We start from the raw sequence: 18,800 nt of genomic DNA on the forward strand, positions 1-18,800 counted from the left end.
AACAAGGATTTACTGTATAGCACAGGAAACTATATTCAATATCTTGTAATAACCTAAAATGGAAAAAAATCGAAAAAAAGAATATAGATATATACATATGTATATATGTATAACCGAATCAGTTTGCTGTACACCTGAAACTAGCAATAATAAAAGCCACATCAAAACTTTGTTTAGTACTTCATAGTTTAAAAAGCTAATGAATTTACAATTTCTAGTAGACTTTTTGAACTATTTAAAATAATTTGTTTGTGCTTTTTTCCTTTTTTTTTTAAACCCCATTATATGAGGATCCTTCACATTTCAGATCTTTTATTTTATATAGTCTTTTAGGTACCTGAATCGATGTAGCCCAGATAAAAGATTTGTCCTTGTTCAACAGAAATTTCAAGAATTTATAATTTGCCGAGTTTATTTGATATGGAAGAAATATTTTCTTTTTTCTCACCTTAAGTATACTGGGGAAACACAGAACCATATACTGAGAAAAATGGGGGTAAGTGGGCACAGAGACGGAGAGATAGTGCTTATAGGTTGGGGCAGTGTTAGAGGAAATGGAACCTTCCAGGTTTGGAAAGAGATCAGCAAGAGGAGGAGGTGGCCAGTGATTTCCAAGAATGCAGGAATCAAGGGGATGGATATGAAAGAGCTACTGGATTGAGAAGCTTGGTCAAAGTCATAGAGCTATTAAATGGCAGAGTCTGCTGTCAAATTTGGGTCTCTAAGACCCGGGTTTATTCTCTTTTCTGGAAAAGAATTAGATATAGGAAAAACATAGTTCTAATGAGCCAACTCTGCAACAAATGCAGCAAATGATATTTTTGTGACAATTTTGAATCTAGATGGTAGTGGCTTTTTTGTAGCTATATTTGGATATTAAGAAGGTGTAGTCCTGAAATGACAGCTTCCAATGTGACTTTCTGTTTTTCAGAAACCATCCTCAGCCTTTGATCACTGTGCTTGAACACAGACCTGATTGCTGGCCAGTACTTTTGCAACAGCTGACAACTTTTTTCCAGCAATGCCCTGAAAGGTAATGTAAAATAAAATAAATGAGGGAGATGTATAGTATATGCTAATTTTAGAGTTTTTCTTTTAAGCTGCTTTGATTGTAATGTTTTCTCCTGAAGTAAGGAAATGTCTTAGAGCAGGATATAGTTTTCTATTTTCTTTTTAAGAGTAAGAGAAAAAAATCCTACCAGATTTACTGATTGTTGAAATATTGACTATGAGAAAAGCTATTATTAAATAAACTAAGCATTGGTTAGTTGGGAAAGTTGATTGGAAATATTTGGTAAACTACTACATGGTACATATGGAAGATAGGTTCTTCCCTCTGGAAATTGATTAGTGAGTTAATCTCTCCATTAGAAACCAGTGCCAGTTGGGATTAAGCAGTCCTGCCAAATGGGACCAGATAGCTGCCATATGTGCAGTTAGTTTAGCTTCACCAAGGCCTTCTGCCTTCTGATGCTCCTCAAAGCTTTCTCACATCCTTGTTACTATGGCACTGGCTCAGGCGGTCATCTCTTACTGTGGCTATTGCCACCTATTCCTAACTGGCATCTCTGCCTCTGATCTCGTCCTGTTCAAGGCCATTCTCTAAGCATCCATCAGGGTGACGCATCAAGAGAGCAGATCTTATTGCATCACTCCCTTTCTTAAGTCGCTGCAGCTGTGATTTTCAAACTGCACTTGCAATGTATAGGCTAAGCATGGAAACACCCTCACACCCCTTCAGCTCTTTTTCTTATAGACTGTTTTTTTATGTGTTGATATCTTATGGAAAACAATAGTTTGGTCTCTGAAATAGTTGGAAAATCCCTGGGCTACAGGACGAAATCTATTATGTCATGCTAGGCTCTGTGTATGATCTGTTTCACCAATTTTATTTTCTCCTATCTTTATCTCATAATTTATGAATTATGTATTTCAGCAATACACCGACTTGCTTTGGTTCCACACAGGAAACAGTGCTGTTTCCTCGCCTCTGTGCTTTTTCTGACTAATACCCTAGCCCTTTCTTGATTAATTTCTGTATTTTAAATCTCTGTTTAGGGACTTGCCTGGTGGTCCAGAGGTTAAGACTCCACGCTTCCACTGCAGGGGCACGGGTTTGATTCCTGGTCGGGGAATTAAGATCCCACATGCTGTGTGGTGTGGCCAAAAAACTAAAAAAAAATCAAAAAAATCTCCGCTTAGGTATTGTCTGTCCTAGGAAGTGTGTACTTACCACAGGCTGAATTAGGTGTCTCTTTTACATGCTCCCTTAGTAACTTCAGTTGTGATTTCTGACATCATTATACTTACTGTATGGTCTTATAATTATTCTCCTCCATTAACTGTGAAACTTTCTTCTTTCTTGAGGACAGGGACTGTGTCTCAATATTCTTCATATTAATAATGCCTGGCACATTTTTGGGTGCTTTATAAATGTTGAATTTATATATGTATACACATGAGGCCCACAGATTGGTGGGGCCCAGGCAGTGGGTTGTAGAGTGCCTCCTAAAATATTATATCACTGTATACTTAGTATGTCACACAAGGTCATGATGGGATGGTACCATTGTCCCATGTAATCCAGTGCCTGAGTTACATTTACCACACTAGCCACGTTCATGTGTTCTAGCTCTTGAAGGTCTTAGAGTGTCCTATACATACAGTGTATTAGAACATTATTTCGGAGTCTATAACTTCAATTTTAGATGGAATTTCCAGGCAGGATATACTGCTACAGGAAGTTTTAAAGAGATATAGGGAAACTTGTAATCATCTGCCAGTGATAAAAGTCCATGTAACAATTGAATGAATACCTTAAAATAAACATTATTATCATCCTCTCTTCCCTCACCTAGGACTGTATTTTCGAAGGTAAGATATTAATATTTACTAAAAAAGTCTTTGTTCATCCATGTCAGAAAGCAAAAATGACAAATTTATAAACATTTGTTTAATGAAGTTTCTCTTGTTAAATAGATTGGGATACTTTATAAAAGATATTGCTGGGCTTCCCTGGTGGCACAGTGGTTGGGAGTCTGCCTGCTGATGCAGGGGACACGGGTTTGTGCCCCGGTCTGGGAGGATCCCACGTGCCGCGGAGCGGCTGGGGCCGTGTGCCATGGCCGCTGAGCCTGCGCGTCCGGAGCCTGTGCTCCGCAGCAAAAAAACATGTTGCTGCTGATGTGCCATATTTGTTGTTAGCTTGTTTTTAGGGTAATCCTTACAATATCTCTCTTTTCCAGTGGTTTAGTTAGTCAGCAAATAATTAACTTACTTTTTGGTTGTTTCATTTCAAAGGATTATTATATTGGAATTTGAAAGTAGTTCTTCTAATGATATATGTCCAGATAGTCATAAGGAGAAGAGATTATTAATTGAGTTTGGTTTACTTATGGATAAGCTTTCATTGACTTATTCCTTTCATTTGAATTCTGGAGTGTTAGAGTATACTATCTAGAGCTTTATAGAAGTTTCAAATTATTTTATATTTATTTGCAAAGAATAATTACAGTTGTCTCATTTCTACTTTTGCACTATGAGACTGTTCTTTGCAGGATGAAATTGATCACTCTGCTTGCATTTTCAGCAGACTGTTAGTTTCTTGAGATTTAATTTTAGAGTAAGTTAACTTAGTAGTTTTTACTTTGTCATTTAGAAGGTAATGAAGGAAGTTTGGTAATTTAATAAGAATATAAATAGTGATTCACAACTATAGGAAGGAGGCAAAATGTGACAGTAGCTTGTATTCTAGCTCTTTCTGTGTTAGGAATTGTTGATTAGAGTAGCTGGGTTCACTTTTTTTTTTTTTTGAAAAGTCTACATGCTGTATAATTCCATTTATATAACATTCTGGAAAATGTAAAACTATAGAGTGGCAAACAGATTAGTACTTTCCAGGGGTTTGTTGAGGGGAGGGAGATAGGGTTAAAAAGGTGAAGTATAGAGGATTTTTAAGGCAGTAAAAGTATTTCATATGACATTGTAATGGTGGATACATGACACTATGCATTTATCAATACCCATAGAATTTTACAGCACAAAAAGTGAACTTTAATGTATGCAAATATATGTGTGTGTGTGTGTGTGTATGTATATATATATATCCCAGAAATGGAATGAAAAAAGAAATGAGCTATCAAGTCACACAAAGAATATAGCTGTATTACAAACTGTATTACAAATGTGGGAAGAAACCTCGCTGGAGGTGGTAGAGTAGAAAGGTGCTAGCCTACATGTATGGGTTCACTTTTAATAGAATGTATCAACAGATGTCTTGAAATAGCAGTGTATCTTCGTGCTACATTTTTGGGGGCATGTTTCTCCAGTTAAATTCTGCACTGATTTGTAGAAGGCCTGTGGTGTTAAGACTTCACCATTATAGAACCGAGAATTGGGTGAATTGACAATGATGTCAAGGTCTTTAGGGCTGGATACTTCAAGATTATCTAGTCTAACACATAGTTTTTCAGGTGAGGGAACTAAGGAGAGCAACATTAAATGACTTGTTCAAGGTCAGATGGCTAGTGGCAGAGTTGGGCCCAAAGGCTCAGTGTTTTGATTTTCATTACAAGTCTTTTCCCACTGCTTCTCCATCCTTGGTGAACATATATGAAAGCCTTGTGTGTAGATACATGCACAATTGGTTGCATTTTTAAACATTCTTAATCACTTTGGGATTTCAGGTTGTTTTATTATTTCCCTTTTCTCCTTAAGCCCTGTTAATTGCATACCCCACTGCAGTGATAGTAGATCATCAGATACCACATAGGAAATGCAAAATCTAAAATCAGGACAGATTAAGCCACAGAGATTTTTAAAAAGTATATTGTTCTAGGAAAGCTCAACATTATGCTCCTGATGTCAAATATTAACAGCATCTTGGAAATATATTTCTTTGTATGAACCTTGCATTTCACCTTCAGCATTTCAAAGTAGGAGAAAACTGATAAGCTATTCATGGATGTTTTTGACACCTGGCTAGTATTTATTCTTTGGGGAGTACATTATTAGCGAGAGATGGAGGAACAATGTTTCTTAAATCTCTTTTCGGCTCCATATTCTAACCCATACATACATTGTCTACTTGCTTAATCTATGAAAGTTCTTTTAGTTTCCTAAAGGGGGTAGTGTGATGAAGCCATGTGTTTCATAATTATGAAACTCATAAGTCTTTTTGTTTTTTATGGATTGTGTGTTTGTGCTCATGAAAAAAAAAAAAAATCCCTCCAGATTGTGAGCATGGATTTCATCAGAGCATGGATTTCATCTGTTTTTGTTTCTTGCTTGGTTTCTAGCACATAGAAGAGTGAATGGTATACTGTAGGAACTCAGAAATTTTGTCAAGCAAATAAATGAATAGATTAAATCTTATCAATTTGGTAACTTTTTAATTTTTATTAATGTTAATGGTGTTTTGAAATCACATTGCTGTGGGATGTATAGTATTATAAAATTATGTTGTCAGGCATAACTCAAATGCCATTTCCTCCAATAAGTATTGCACTTTATACCTTTCTTTTAGCAGTTTTCACTTTCTATTCTCTAGTCCAGAAACAGAGCTGATTGTCCCTGTTAGACTATATGCTTCTTAAGGATAGATATTGCCTGGTTCATCTTTGTATCTTATCTAGTAATAACTTGTGTATAATCAATATGAAAAATATTAAAATTGTGATACTTAATCGATGCATGCTAATTGTAAATCCACTCTATAACTTAGTGTAAATGAATCGATTAATTTAATGATTGAGCATCTCTTTGAGGGCCTAGTGTGTACAGTTATTTGGGATACAGCATTAAACAGAAATCCATGGTTCATGCCCTCATTGGCTTATAGTCTGTCAGGGGATGGAGATATTAAATAAATAATGACAATAAAGTCATTATCCTTTGCAAGCACATAATGGGGATCTGACCAAGGCTAGGTATCAGGGAAGGCCCTCAGGAAGTCATTTTAAAGGGAGAATGGAAAAATGATAGAAATTAGGGAGAAAGGGGAGAGTATTATAGGTAGATGGAACAGCAGGTGAGAAGAAAGCCCAGATGGCTTGATTAGAGATCTGAAAGAAGTTTAGTGTAGTTCAGTGGAGAGTGGAGAAAAGCAAGAAATGAGACTGGAAAGAGGCCAAATTATGAAGGGTTTGTGAATTGGGCTAAGTACTTTATCTTAAGCATAAGTTTTTTCAAGCTGATTAATGACATGATCAAATTTTTATATCTGAAAGGTCATTCTGGCATTTTAGTGTCTTTGGACTTGGAGTTATTGGGATGTATTGTAATCTAAATAGATCCGAAACATATGTAAAGTCTTCCTCCTCTGAGTGGGAAGAACTTAAGAGGAGGGACTTGACAAATTACTTTATCCCTCTCTGCCTCAGTTTCTGTATCTGCATAATGGGATAATAATATTTTTATTTCATAGGGTTGTGGTGAGGATTGATTGAGTTGAAAGGCATAAAGTGCAGTAACTTGCACACTCTGAGTGCTAACAAGTTGACAAGTAAATGTTAACTGTTATCATCATCTTCTTGGGATGTCTGTATGTCTTTGTTTTACATAGGACCTTACCTGTCGAGTTTTTCCAAAAATGCATGCATACTCCTGAAAAAATGGATCCTAACGTCTATAATTCTAAAAAGGTTCTCAGATGATTCTGATGTTCACCAAAGACTGGTCCTGGAGATGTAGATGCTATTCTAGTGTGCAAGTAGAGGCCCTCTTAGTCCTGGGCATCAGGCTTGTAGGCTCCAGGTGTTGAGTCATTCTCCCCAGTGTACAAAGAACTGTTTGGCATGGGTTTAGGTGGGTCATGGTGGAATAGAAGAGTCATGAAAAAAAGATACACTCAATGGTATCATAGTTTATGATATGTCATGAACTCTAAGTTGATGTTTGACACTTACTTGCTTGGTACCCTGTTTAACTCAGTTACTGGCTTATGCATTCCATGGCTTACTTGCAGGTCAGAAGTTTCATGTATCCAAATAATGGCACCGTTTCTATGGTATCTGTATTGTGAACCATCCCAGTTACAAGAATATGCTAAACTCCGGCTAGCTCTGCTCAAAGTCTTAGTTCACCCCCGGGTTCTTTGTGACAAAGAAGAACCATCAATATTGGAACAACAGATGCTACAACTGTGTTGCGACATGGTTCCATGTTTGCAGGTAAGGCCTTTCCTCCTCCTTCACTAATATAGCACCAGCATTAGTAAGTGGTGATTGTTATTTTTGTACATAAAATAGAGCCCATGTGATCTGGCAAACAGCTCTAGAAATGCTTGCGGGGTTTTGGAGGTGATGAAGGAAACAAATCTAGATTTCACTTTAATATATACAATGTTAACTAAATTCACAGAAATATAAACCAACATAGTCCATTTTAGGATTACTAGGAATGAAATCTATAAGAAAGACTTCTCAGGGAAAATAATTTTGCATTGAGTTTTTCCTTGTGCTGGAGACTAAGAGGGTTATAAGGAAAAAAAATGTCCTTTTTGTGTAAGTTTGGAAAAAAGGCATCCCTCTGGGCAGATGCAGCCCTAGGGACACAGGGCTTGACCAGCTGAATGCTGGCTAGATTCCAGTTTTCACAAGTCCCCTTACAGTGTATGTGGTGACCCTGATGGCTCCTGTTCTTGGGAAGACCACAGTCTAGTAAGAGAGCTAAAACAAGTATATATATTTGTATAATTCAAAGTAGATGGATGAAGTATTTTATCCATACAGAGGTATGGATAAAATGCTTAGGGAATTCAGGGGAGAGGTAAATTTGAGCTACCTCTATAACTACAGATTTAAAAAAAATTCCAGTTGCCAGCTTGTTGTGATTTGGGTGTAGTGATTCATTTATCCCATCCCACCATCTAGGTTTGTTGTTTGCCTAGAATCTGAACACCATGCTGCTTAGCTGATGGAGGGAATCTGTGATTATTTTTCAAGGTGATCACTTGAGGTCACAGATGACCTGTTTTAAGTTTGTGTTAGCAAGGAGTCACTAGAGTGACTCTTTTACGGCTCATAAATAGGCTTTCCTATAATCAAGGCAGAGAAAAGTTAATTCAAGTGAATTCTCCTGTGGCTTTTCCAAAGCTTTTGTTTTGTGTGGGCAACAAAGCAATGTATAGGCGGATGTCTTGAACTAGCGTACAGTTTTTCCATACGATGCTTGTGTTACCCTGTTCTGTGCTCTTTGGTAGGTGTTTGCCTTCATCGTCATCAACCTATATTGACAAGCCTAAATACTTCTATAAGTGTGCTCTGTGCAGTATTTCTGGAAATCTGTGGCTTGTTAATATAGTCAAGATAGGTGAGGAAAAAAGAGATCCGTCATTTGGAACTAATGGGACTAGTGACATAAATACATTTAATAACTTAACAAAACAGCTTTATTGGAATGAAGAATTTGAGAGTTGGGAGGGGTCTTAGTGGCAATGTCATCCATTTTCCCACGGGTTATAGGCACTTCTTATCCTCTCTGAGAGACAACCATCCCACGACTAATTAAATATTTTAGTGATAGGAAGCATGCTATTTTGCAGGGCAACCATTTATTATTATTTTTTTTTAGCAAGTACTTCTAATTGACCTGCATTTTCCTAAGATTACCCATTAGTCCCTCTTCTTCTCAGAACAAAGCAAAATAAGCTTTTTAAAAAGCCCATCTGCATCCTATCTTGTGTTGTTTCTCTCTTCCTTCCTTTTCTTCCCTTTCATCCTTTACTCCCTCCCTCCCTCCTTTCTTTTCTTCATCAGTTTCTTTACTTCTCCACATGAAATGGTTTTGACTTTTCACTGTTGTTTGCAAGGAATTCTCTAGTTTATTGGTGTTGAGAATGTGTCTCTATGAAATGTTCTTCTTAGAGCTGAATACAGTAGTATAGATGTGGTCTGATCCATACTGAGCATTTCAATACCATCATGTTAATTAAAAATTTTTTTCCTGAGAAATATCTGTCAACCCTGTTGACCCATAGGTCAATGAGATGATGGTCAGTGAAACTCCTGTTTCTTTTTCTTCTCACTCCAATTGTTCTTCCATTTTGTATTTATGGAATTGTCTTTTTTTGGACTTAACCTGCCTTGAACTTCACTGTTGACTTTGGTCCCAGTAGTTCTTTTTAATTGTGACTTTTGTCATCTCACATATTATTCATTGCACATGTTCTATTTCTACATAAAGAGAAACCATTACTTACAAAGTATTCTTGTTAAGAATTTTGGTAATGTTAAAGATTAGAGAGCCTTTAATGCTAAGTTGCTGAGGTTGTCTTTCAAAAATTTTTTTTATTACGGAAAATTTCAAGTATGTACAAAAAAATGCACTCAAGGAAATATATTGTCAAATAAACATGGGGCTTTACTTTGTTTTAAATTCCTTTCTTGGTGGCCTTTTGCCTTTGCCATTGTATATTTGCAAAAGAATGAAATAATTTAGCTACTGAACTAAGTTATTTCTTATAACTTAAGTATTCTTTGCTGTCTCCTCCCCTTGATCTTTTAATAGTTTTTTTTCTTCTTGTTTGTTCGGAATTAACTTCTCTCTCTGTGTATAACTTATAGTCATTTTGGGTTATTATGGTGGTAACGACTGGTGAAAGGTACAGCTGGTTAACTGTAGGCTTTCCTCTTGATGAATTTAACAGACACAAGGCTCCTGATTGAAGCAGATGGTTCATTGTTTGTAATCTCTGGGAAATGCCAGTGTGTCTGTGAGCAGGACCATATCCTTAATACTAACTCCAGAATTTTGATCAGAACAGCTGGGTTTGAATTGAATTGGGATTTTCAAGAGCACCCAAGTCCTTCCTATCTAATACATTAGCCAGCTGAGAAGACACTACCATTTGAATGTCGTCTTTCACTGCATCTGCCAAGTGTGGAAATGATGCTCTCAGTTAAGGTTGTCTGAGCAAATTTCGTTCAGATGAAGGGCTTAGCAGTGCATTAGAATAACACGCCAACCCTTTCCTTCCAGGTAGCTATGTTGAAATTATAGAAAGGAGAGTCCATTTGGAGAACTCAGAACCAACTTTAATTAATTTCCTTCAACATGATGGTACTGTCATGTAATTTGTCTTTAAAAATCTGCACTCAGAGTAGTTAGAAAAATAAATGAAAAGAATTTGTGCCAGCCAGCAGTAACAAAAACAGTAGCAAATTGTGTTTTGGTTAGTGACAAAAGGAGAAAGCAGAGTTGTACAGTTTAACTCTCTCTGAGTTACATAAATTTCTTCATCCCTTTTAAGTCTTTATAGGTTTAGAGGAAAAAAATTTTATTGGTAAAGCTTCTTATATAAGCTAAAATTATCCTTTTGTTTGTGTATTATTTTAATATCACAAGATTGTTTCTCAAACAGATGAGAGATTTGATACAGACAACAGAAGTGATGCTGTTTATCGAAGAAGTATATTTAAGCCTTTTGCGTCATCCTGTTTTCTGGAAAATTCAGCTTATCCAGATGACCCTTCAGCTGCTGTGTGTCTGTGAAGTCAGCTTAAACATAACTGGGGAATGCTCATCTTTAATTCACCTTTTAGAGCACAGTGTTGAACTTCTGAAGGAGGTAAGGATTGTAAGAAGTTTTAATGTCAGTTATCACTTAAGTAGGTCTTTTAGTAGCAGGGTGGGTGTGCTCTCTTACTTTCTTGCATATCAAAGGTGTTTTGATCTAATACTATTAGATCATACTAGTAATGCATCAATAGTACTACTATCATTTATTATAAAAATGAGTCATTAAATACTCTTTGGAGCATCAGTTAAGGGTCTACCACTGTGGTATTTTTTTCATTTATTCATGTAGAACACAAGTATTGAACACTTATATGCCACACTCTATAGAAGAATTCAGTTGACCCTTGAACAACTTAGGAGTTAGGGGCGCCAATCCTCCACTCAGTGGAAAATACACATATAACTTTACAGTCGGCTCTCCCTATCTGGAGTTCTGCATCCGTTGATTCAACCAACCGCTGATTGTGTAGTACTGTAGTACATATCTATCGACAAAAATCCATGTACAAGTGGACCTGTGCAGTTCAAACCCATGTGTTATTCAAGGGCCACTTGTACTTAGATGAAAAGGCCATTCTGTGACCTCAAGGGACTTACAAACATGCAAATAAATAATAGTAGTACAATAAGGTAAATTGCTTGTATGGGGGTATATTTAAAGTACCATGGGAGCACAATTTAAGGGAGGTAGGGCATGAGTTCAGATTTGAGGAAGTCTGAGTAGGAGTTTGCTTGGTACAAACCAGAGGCTGAGAAGGCATTCCAGCTGCTGGAACAGCATGTGCCCCGGCACAGAAACATGAGCGAGCAGGCAGGCATGGCTTGTTCAGAAAAAAAGTGTTGAGTGTTGCCAAAGGATTAAAGTGTAAGAGATAAGGCTGGGCCTACCGTGAAGGGTCTTCCATACCACACAAATGAGCTTACATCTTATCTTCTAGGCAGTGGCATGCTATGGAAGACCTTTCAGCAAAGAGGTACCCTCATGTTTTTGTGTGTGGAAGATCATTCTGGTGGGAGCGTGGAGGAGGGTTTAGAGCAGAGCGACACTAATAGGGCAGGAAGTGAGGAGGGATGTCTTAGATTGCTAGGGCTGCCTTAACAAAATATCACAGACTGAGTGGCTTAAACAACAGAAATTTATTTCTCACAGTTCTGAAGACTAGGAAGTCCAAGATGAGGGTGCTGGCCAATTTGATTCCTAGTAAGGGCTCTCGCTCTTCCTGGCTTGAAGAAGGCTGCTCTCTCACTGTGTCATCACAAAGCAGAGAGAGAGCAAGGATGAGGTCTCTATTGCTGCTTCTTATAAGAACACTAATCCTTTTGTTTTAAGGCCCCACCCTTATGATCTCATTTAACTAATTACTTCCTTACCCCAAATACAGTCAGTTGGCACTTAGGGCTTCAACGTATGTATTTTGGTAAGGGGGGGATCTCAGTCCATGGCAGGGGCTAATTAGGGAAATTAGAGCAGGAAAAGAGAAATATAGGACATTAAATCATTAGGGCTTTGTGGTTGATAACATGGTCAAGGAGAAGGTCCTCGGTAGAGTCTCAGCTTTCTATTTTGGGCAACTGGATGGTGCCGTTCACTTGAGAAATGGTAGCCAATGCTGAAGGGAAGATGATAAATTTAGTTTTAGATATGCTTGGTTTGAGGTATGCATGGGTCATAGATGGATATATGGTTTTAGAATTCAGGATAGAAGCCTAGGCTAAAGGTAGAGACTTGTAAATAGATTTCTACTTTGGGGTGGAAGTTTTAACCATGGACTTCATGACAGGGCTTGGGATAGAATTCCAGGGGCTGTAAGTATTTGTAGTGTACTGATAAAGAGAAGTCTGAGAAAGTACAGCTAGAAGGATTGTATAACAAGCAGAAGAGACAGATGACCATTCCCCCTTTTGAGATACTCGGTCCCATGTCATCTGTCTCAGACATGAAAATCAGGGGAAGGAATATCTCAAAAAGGGGAATGGTCAACAGTGTCCTGGGGAGAGGATTTAAGTACGGGATAGAAAGTCCCCTTAGGATCCAGCAAGTAGAAATTTATTGTTCATGTTAAAGGAAGCAGTTTCAGCAGAGTGATGGTGATAGGAACCAAATTGGAATAAGGGAGTGAATGGTAACTGAGGAAACAGAGAAAGTGAGTGTAGATTTTGGTAGGAGGTGGGAGCCGAGGAAGGCTCAAGTAATCTTTTGTCAGTTTTGTGACTAGCATGGTTTCATGGATGTTGGGACTTTATATATAATATTATATAATGATATATTTGTGTTATATTAATATTGTATATATTATCTAGTATAATAGTAATATATATAGTAATATTAAAAATATAATACACATATTATCTATTAGATACAATAGTAATATATAGTAACATGTAATATATGGTAATATATATGTTATAAATTATATAATTAATATAATAAAATAATGTCATTCCTATTCAGATGTTTATTTATATAAATTATATATAGTTATACCTATTAGATATAGCGCTAATAGATAATATATTGATATATATTATTTTACTAATAATACAAAAATATATAGAAAATATGGATATATAATATTTATAGATAAATAATATATAGAAAATATTAGTTAAATTACTTGGAATTGCCTGTCTTAACTGTAAATGTAATGTACTTAACAGGTAAATCCCATAATGTTCCTTTGTGTTTGTGTAGATTTATGTGAGTAGTAGACAGTTTTTTACAGCAAACACTTTGCTGTAGCAGTTAGGTGAAACAGATGAGATCTGTGACGTTTATATTCCAGTCAAATTGTTCAGACTAGAGTGCATAAAAATCACTAGGCAGATTTCATTAAAAATGCAGGACTTCCCTGGTGGCGCAGTGGTTTAGAATCCTCCTGCCAATGCAGGGAACACTGGTTTGAGTCCTGGTCCGGGAAGATCCCACATGCCGCGGAGTAATTAAGCCCGTGCACCATAACTACTGAGGCCCGCGCGGCTAGAGCCCGTGCTCTGCAACAAGAGAAACCACTGCAATGAGAAGTCTGCTCACTGCAACGAAGAGTAGGCCCTGCTTGCTGCAACTAGAAAGTCCGTACGCAGCAATGAAGACCCAACAAAACCTAAATAAATAAATAAAATTGATTCTAAAAAAAAAAAGCAAATGCCTAGGGCCTACCCCTAGAAGTATTGAATTAGCAGGGCTGTGTGGGGCCCAAACATCTGTATTTTAAACTAGTACCCTCAAATAATTTTCATAATTTTTTTTTTTTTTTTTGCATGTACGGCAAACATCCTTGTAAGCATCAAACAGAGCAAGAAACAGAACTTTTCTGGCCACCCCAGAAGTTTTCCAGGAGCCCGGTCCTAATCACAACCTCCTTTCTCCCCTGACTATCCTGACTTCTATAGTAGTGGCTTCTTTACGTTTCTCTATAGTTTTACTGCCTATGTGTGTATCTGTTCATATCATAATACAGTTTTGGTGTGTGCATGTGTGATCTATCTTTTAGGTATCTTTTACACTAAAGATGGTCTCCTTCCATTCCTTTCCCTACCTCTTTTCTTACTGGCAGTTTGTTTACATATGGAAAAACCTGAATTATGTGAGCTATGGAGTTTTGTACATCTTGAAATCTGCTGATTGAACCTTGTGGCTCACTTGGACATGTTTCCCAGTTAATAGGTAGTTGGCTATAGAGGCTTGATCAGATTCAGGTTTTTGTTCTGTTTTGTTTTTCATTTCTAAGACCACAGGGAATGGTGTGTTCTTTCATCAAGAAGCACATAATATATGTTGCTCTTCTTTTTATGATGTTGATTGCTGTTGATGCTCAGTGCGTAGCTCCATTAATTCATTAGGCGTTAAAGAAATGATGTTCTAATTCTATCCATTCTTCTTCATTTATTAGCTGGAATACTTCTATTAAAAAAGTATTTGTTTCTATCTACTATTTGGTTATCCAGTGGTAGAGTTTATATAGAAAAGTTAGGATAAATGCTTGACTCTTTCCCTTTACTTACTAATTTCTAAAAGTATTGTGAACTTATAGATTTAAACATATTTGATGCAATTCAATTTCTTACAGATAATGTCTGCATTAAAATTCAAATTGTCCTGTTTTTGGCCAGTAGGAATCTTTTTAAGTTGGCTCTTGAGTCCAACTTTAAAAATATTATTTATTTTTATTTTTGGCTGTGTTGGGTCTTTGTCGCTGTGTGAAGGCTTTCTCTAGTTGTGGTGAGCAGGGGCTGCTCTTCGTTGCGGTGTGAGGCCTTCTCATTGCGGTGGCTTCTCTTGCTGGGGAGCACGGGCTCTAGGCGCGTGGACTTCAATAGTTGCGGTGCGCCAGCTCTAGAGCTCAGGCTCAGTAGTTGTGGCGCATGAGCTTAGTTCCTCTGCAGCATGTGAGATCTTCCTGGACCAGGGATTGAACCCATGCCCCCTGCATTGGCAGGCGGATTCTTAACCACTGCACCACCAGGGAAGTCCCAAAAATATTATTGATTTTAATGTAGAATTACAGAATACTTTTATTTTGAGCAATGAAATGGTATCTGTGGGAGAAGGTCATATTTATATTGTGTCTTCCTTCTGCCCAATATTTTAACAATTTTAGAAGTAAGTAAAAAATATGTAGAACTGTTAAAATACTTGTGTTATGAAATTTCCTGTCCCCCAACTCTGTCCCAGTGTTTCTGAGGTGTAAAAAAAAGCCTAGGAAAATTAATTTGCAAACATATATCCTTTAGGTCTATATACCCTTTAATTTGAAACAAAATGAAGTAGAATAAATCAGTCTTATTTAGAGGCTATACCTGTATTCCTATATCACTGAGTTTATCAGCTAGATATTCAATTCAAATATTACATTAACTTTTCTTTTCCCCTTTGTTCTTTTTCTGCTTTTATATTGGATTTATTTCATTGTACACTGAAAATGGATGTATTTCTTAGGCTACTTTAGTTTCAGTGTATTTGGTCTTAGTTGAACTATATTTAGCTTATTTAAAGGATAACTTAAGGTGCTTTCCATTTCAAGCAAATATATGTACTATTTTTTTCTATAAATTTATTTATTTATTTACTTTTTATTTTTTGGCTACATTAGGTCTTTGTTGCTGCATGTGGGTTTTCTCTAGTTGCAGTGAGCGGGGGCTACACTTCGTTGCAGTGCACGGGCTTCTCATTGCAGTGGCTTCTCTTGTTGCAGAGCATGGGCTCTAGGAGTGCGGGCTTCAGTAGTCATGGCACGCGGGCTCAGTAGTTGTGGCACACAGGCTTAGTTGCTCCACAGCATGTGGGATCTTCCTGGACCAGGGATGGAACCCGTGTCCCTTGCACTGGCAGGTGGATTCTTAACCACTGTGCCACCAGGGAAGTCCCAAAAAATATGTACTCTTAACAGAAAATGATACTGATTGTAAGGAGACTAGGTAGCTCTCAAAGCAAAGAGCGCTATACATCCCAGCTTTAGTAAGGCTGGGGACCCCTGTTCCCTAACACATTGCTATCAGATGATTCAATCCCACCCACCTTCCTTCACTGTGTATCTCAGTTTATGTTGTCAGATTCCTAGGAAAAATGATCTGATTGGCCCAGCTTGGATCAGTCAACTCTGAGCAGAGGACAGTGTAGGTAGAAAAGCCATGACATGCGATTGTGTGAGCTGGGCTGCCATCTTTGTTGTGTCTGCTTCACATACCTCTGATGTACCTCTGATGTAGTGTGGACTCCAAGGGCTTGCTGTCATTAAGACTCCTGTGACATCTGTGGTCCAGTATAAAGGCATTTCTTTACTTCTTCAGATAGGCTCTAAGTTAGCCTTGGTTCCCCCAGAAGTAGACCTTAAGTTTCCCTAAAGGCAAAAGCAGAACCTGGGTTTCCACAAATGCAAAGGCTTATGCAATAGGAGTTCATTTGCAGGTGTGGTCTCAAGAAGCAGGTGGGAGAGAGACACGAAGAGTGAAATATGAGAGAGACAATGCAAGTATTATCAAGTTGGCCACTGCTATAAGCAATCAGTTGCTCGATATCACAGAATATGCTGAGAAGTATTATGGAATATGTCTCAGAACCTGCCAGAAGGATCCAGAATAAAGGGGGAAGCATTTGTCCCTGGGCTTCTATTGCCAATTTGTCAAGCCTATGGGGCTTTAACTTCCTTGTACTTCTGGATCTCTCAGTGGCCTGGGACAGGAAGCAAGAGTCACTATGGCAATAGCTGTAGTATTTGAAGTAGCACAAGAGATGTCCAACACGGGCTTTTATTAAAAGGGCTCATTAAAAGATACCATTCTCAGGTGTTCATTAAAAATCAGTCAATCACACAAAAAACTTGTAACCTCTCAGAATTGTAAGCAATTTAAGATCATCTAGTTTAATCATTTACCATTACTTTTCCTTATTTTTGGTGTCTTGATCCTTAGTTCTTTTCCTTTCACCCTCTGTTCTGAACAGGCCAGTCTCACTCTTCCTGGAGGAAGTCATTTTCATTTATGCCTTCATACCTTTAAGCTGCATTCCTTTAAAATGCTTCTAGTGCATTTCAGAACCCTGAGAAGCTACTTTGTGGCCCTTCCAGTGATAGCCTGTGTGAAAAAGGCTTTCCAATGATAGCGTTAGTACAAGTAATACTTTGATTTGTCTCTGATTCTCTTGGTAGCTAGTAAATTTGAAATGTAAATGACCTTGCTGAGTTTTGCTTATTTGGTTGGTTTTTTTTTTTTAAATGAACATGCAGAATTTAAATGCAATTGAGCAAACTGGGAAAGAATGGTGTGATGGTGTATACTGGAAATATATTGGTTTCAAAATGCATTTGTTGTCCTCAAATAGATAACTGTTGCTTCATTATTCTCAACTATATTTCAAAACAGTGAACACATATAGGCCCCAAGACACAAATTGGAATATATTCCATTAAAAAAACCATACATTTTCTTCTTTTGCTAGTTGTTAAAAGTCCATAAATGAGCACGTTAGAAGATTTTGCAGTTTAATTTCACTTTCAGATGGTATAACTAAGATGTAGATATGCATTTATTAATTTGTCCCAGAGTTGATAGCATTTCCAAAATTGTAACTTCTGTGTGTCAGACTAAGTTGTTTTCTCTCTAGTGTTTAACACGAGTCTATCTCACATTTTCTTTTTTTAATTTTTGTGTTTTTTTTTAATTTTAATTTTTTGCCTGTCCTCATGATTCATAGGTATTTCTGCTCTGCAGGCACTTCTGTAAATTTCAGAATGAAATAATTTTAGCAAAGTGTGCTGGGCCTTTCTTCTTTAGTTCCGTAATACATTATAATTTTCTTTATTTAGAAACTTCAAGTACTATCTTATGCCACTTGCATTTTATTTATAAGAACTTAATGTACATATCCCTTTTTTCTTTTTCATTTCATTTTACTTGGTAAAATTAATGACTTTAAGTTTCTATCGTTATTGCTTTGCTATATTTAAATATACTTAATAAATTACTGTAATTTAAAAATAATCTCTGCTTCTCTGGTACTGTTTCTTTTATTATAATAACAAGATTTATTAAAATTTGTTAAGTATAATTTATTATGTAAGTTGTATAGATGAATCATGTCTGTATTAGGTAAGCAGACAATTGAGCTACTTTCCAGAAATGAAATACTCTTAAGTATTTCAGGTAGTGTTCAGTGGTTTGCAAAGATTGACTGTTTTGAAGACTACAAGTTTTTCCTCTGAATTAATTTGGTTTATAGTTTATTGCTTTTTGGCCAGATATAACATTTTGAATTTATATGTGACTGCTGTGGCCTTCAACAGTTCTTCCTTTAATACAGCAGGCTTACTGTAAATAATTTTGTACGATAGGTTTATAATATTTCATGTTAAATTTACTCTTCCTGGATACATGTTATAAAGCCTTGGCTCTGGAAACTTCTTCAACTCTTTACTTTTTTTTAGGATTTTCCTGTTGAACCAGTCATAATTGGAATAGCTTTACTACTACTACAGTCTCCGGCAAGTCAGCAGAAGCCAATCTTAAGTCTAGGTAAATAAAAATACACTCACAAGAGTAAAACGTAAGTATAACACAAGTATTGGCAGGAGTCACTTGAACTACATTTCTTGCTGTGCTGTAGAAAAAAAGTCCTGTATACTTTGAGTGTCCATTCTGGAATTTTTCTGTTTAGTCATTATCAAATAGAACTTTCTTTTTCTTATCCAAAAAGGTGTTTTGTGCAAGGTTCCATATACCATAATTTACCAAGTATCTCAGCTGTTCGTTAGGAGATTATGATCTAAATCATATAGCAGTGACATTGG

At 36.9% G+C, this 18,800-nt stretch overlaps 1 protein-coding gene across 1 annotated transcript in view; it reads left to right on the forward strand.

Moving 5' to 3' along the window:
* The window catches only part of FOCAD (focadhesin), a 312,127-nt gene that overhangs the window by 76,452 nt on the left and 216,875 nt on the right, over window positions 1-18,800 (forward strand). Inside the window, exons 6-9 of the mRNA XM_082656700.1 lie at window positions 932-1,033; window positions 6,965-7,169; window positions 10,361-10,567; window positions 18,438-18,525. Coding sequence (XP_082512826.1) covers window positions 932-1,033; window positions 6,965-7,169; window positions 10,361-10,567; window positions 18,438-18,525 — 602 coding nt within the window. The remainder of the gene's footprint in view (window positions 1-931; window positions 1,034-6,964; window positions 7,170-10,360; window positions 10,568-18,437; window positions 18,526-18,800) is intronic.

The sequence above is a fragment of the Grampus griseus genome (genome assembly GCF_964374135.1).
Source record: "Grampus griseus genome assembly, chromosome: 6".
Lineage (NCBI taxonomy): Eukaryota > Metazoa > Chordata > Mammalia > Artiodactyla > Delphinidae > Grampus > Grampus griseus.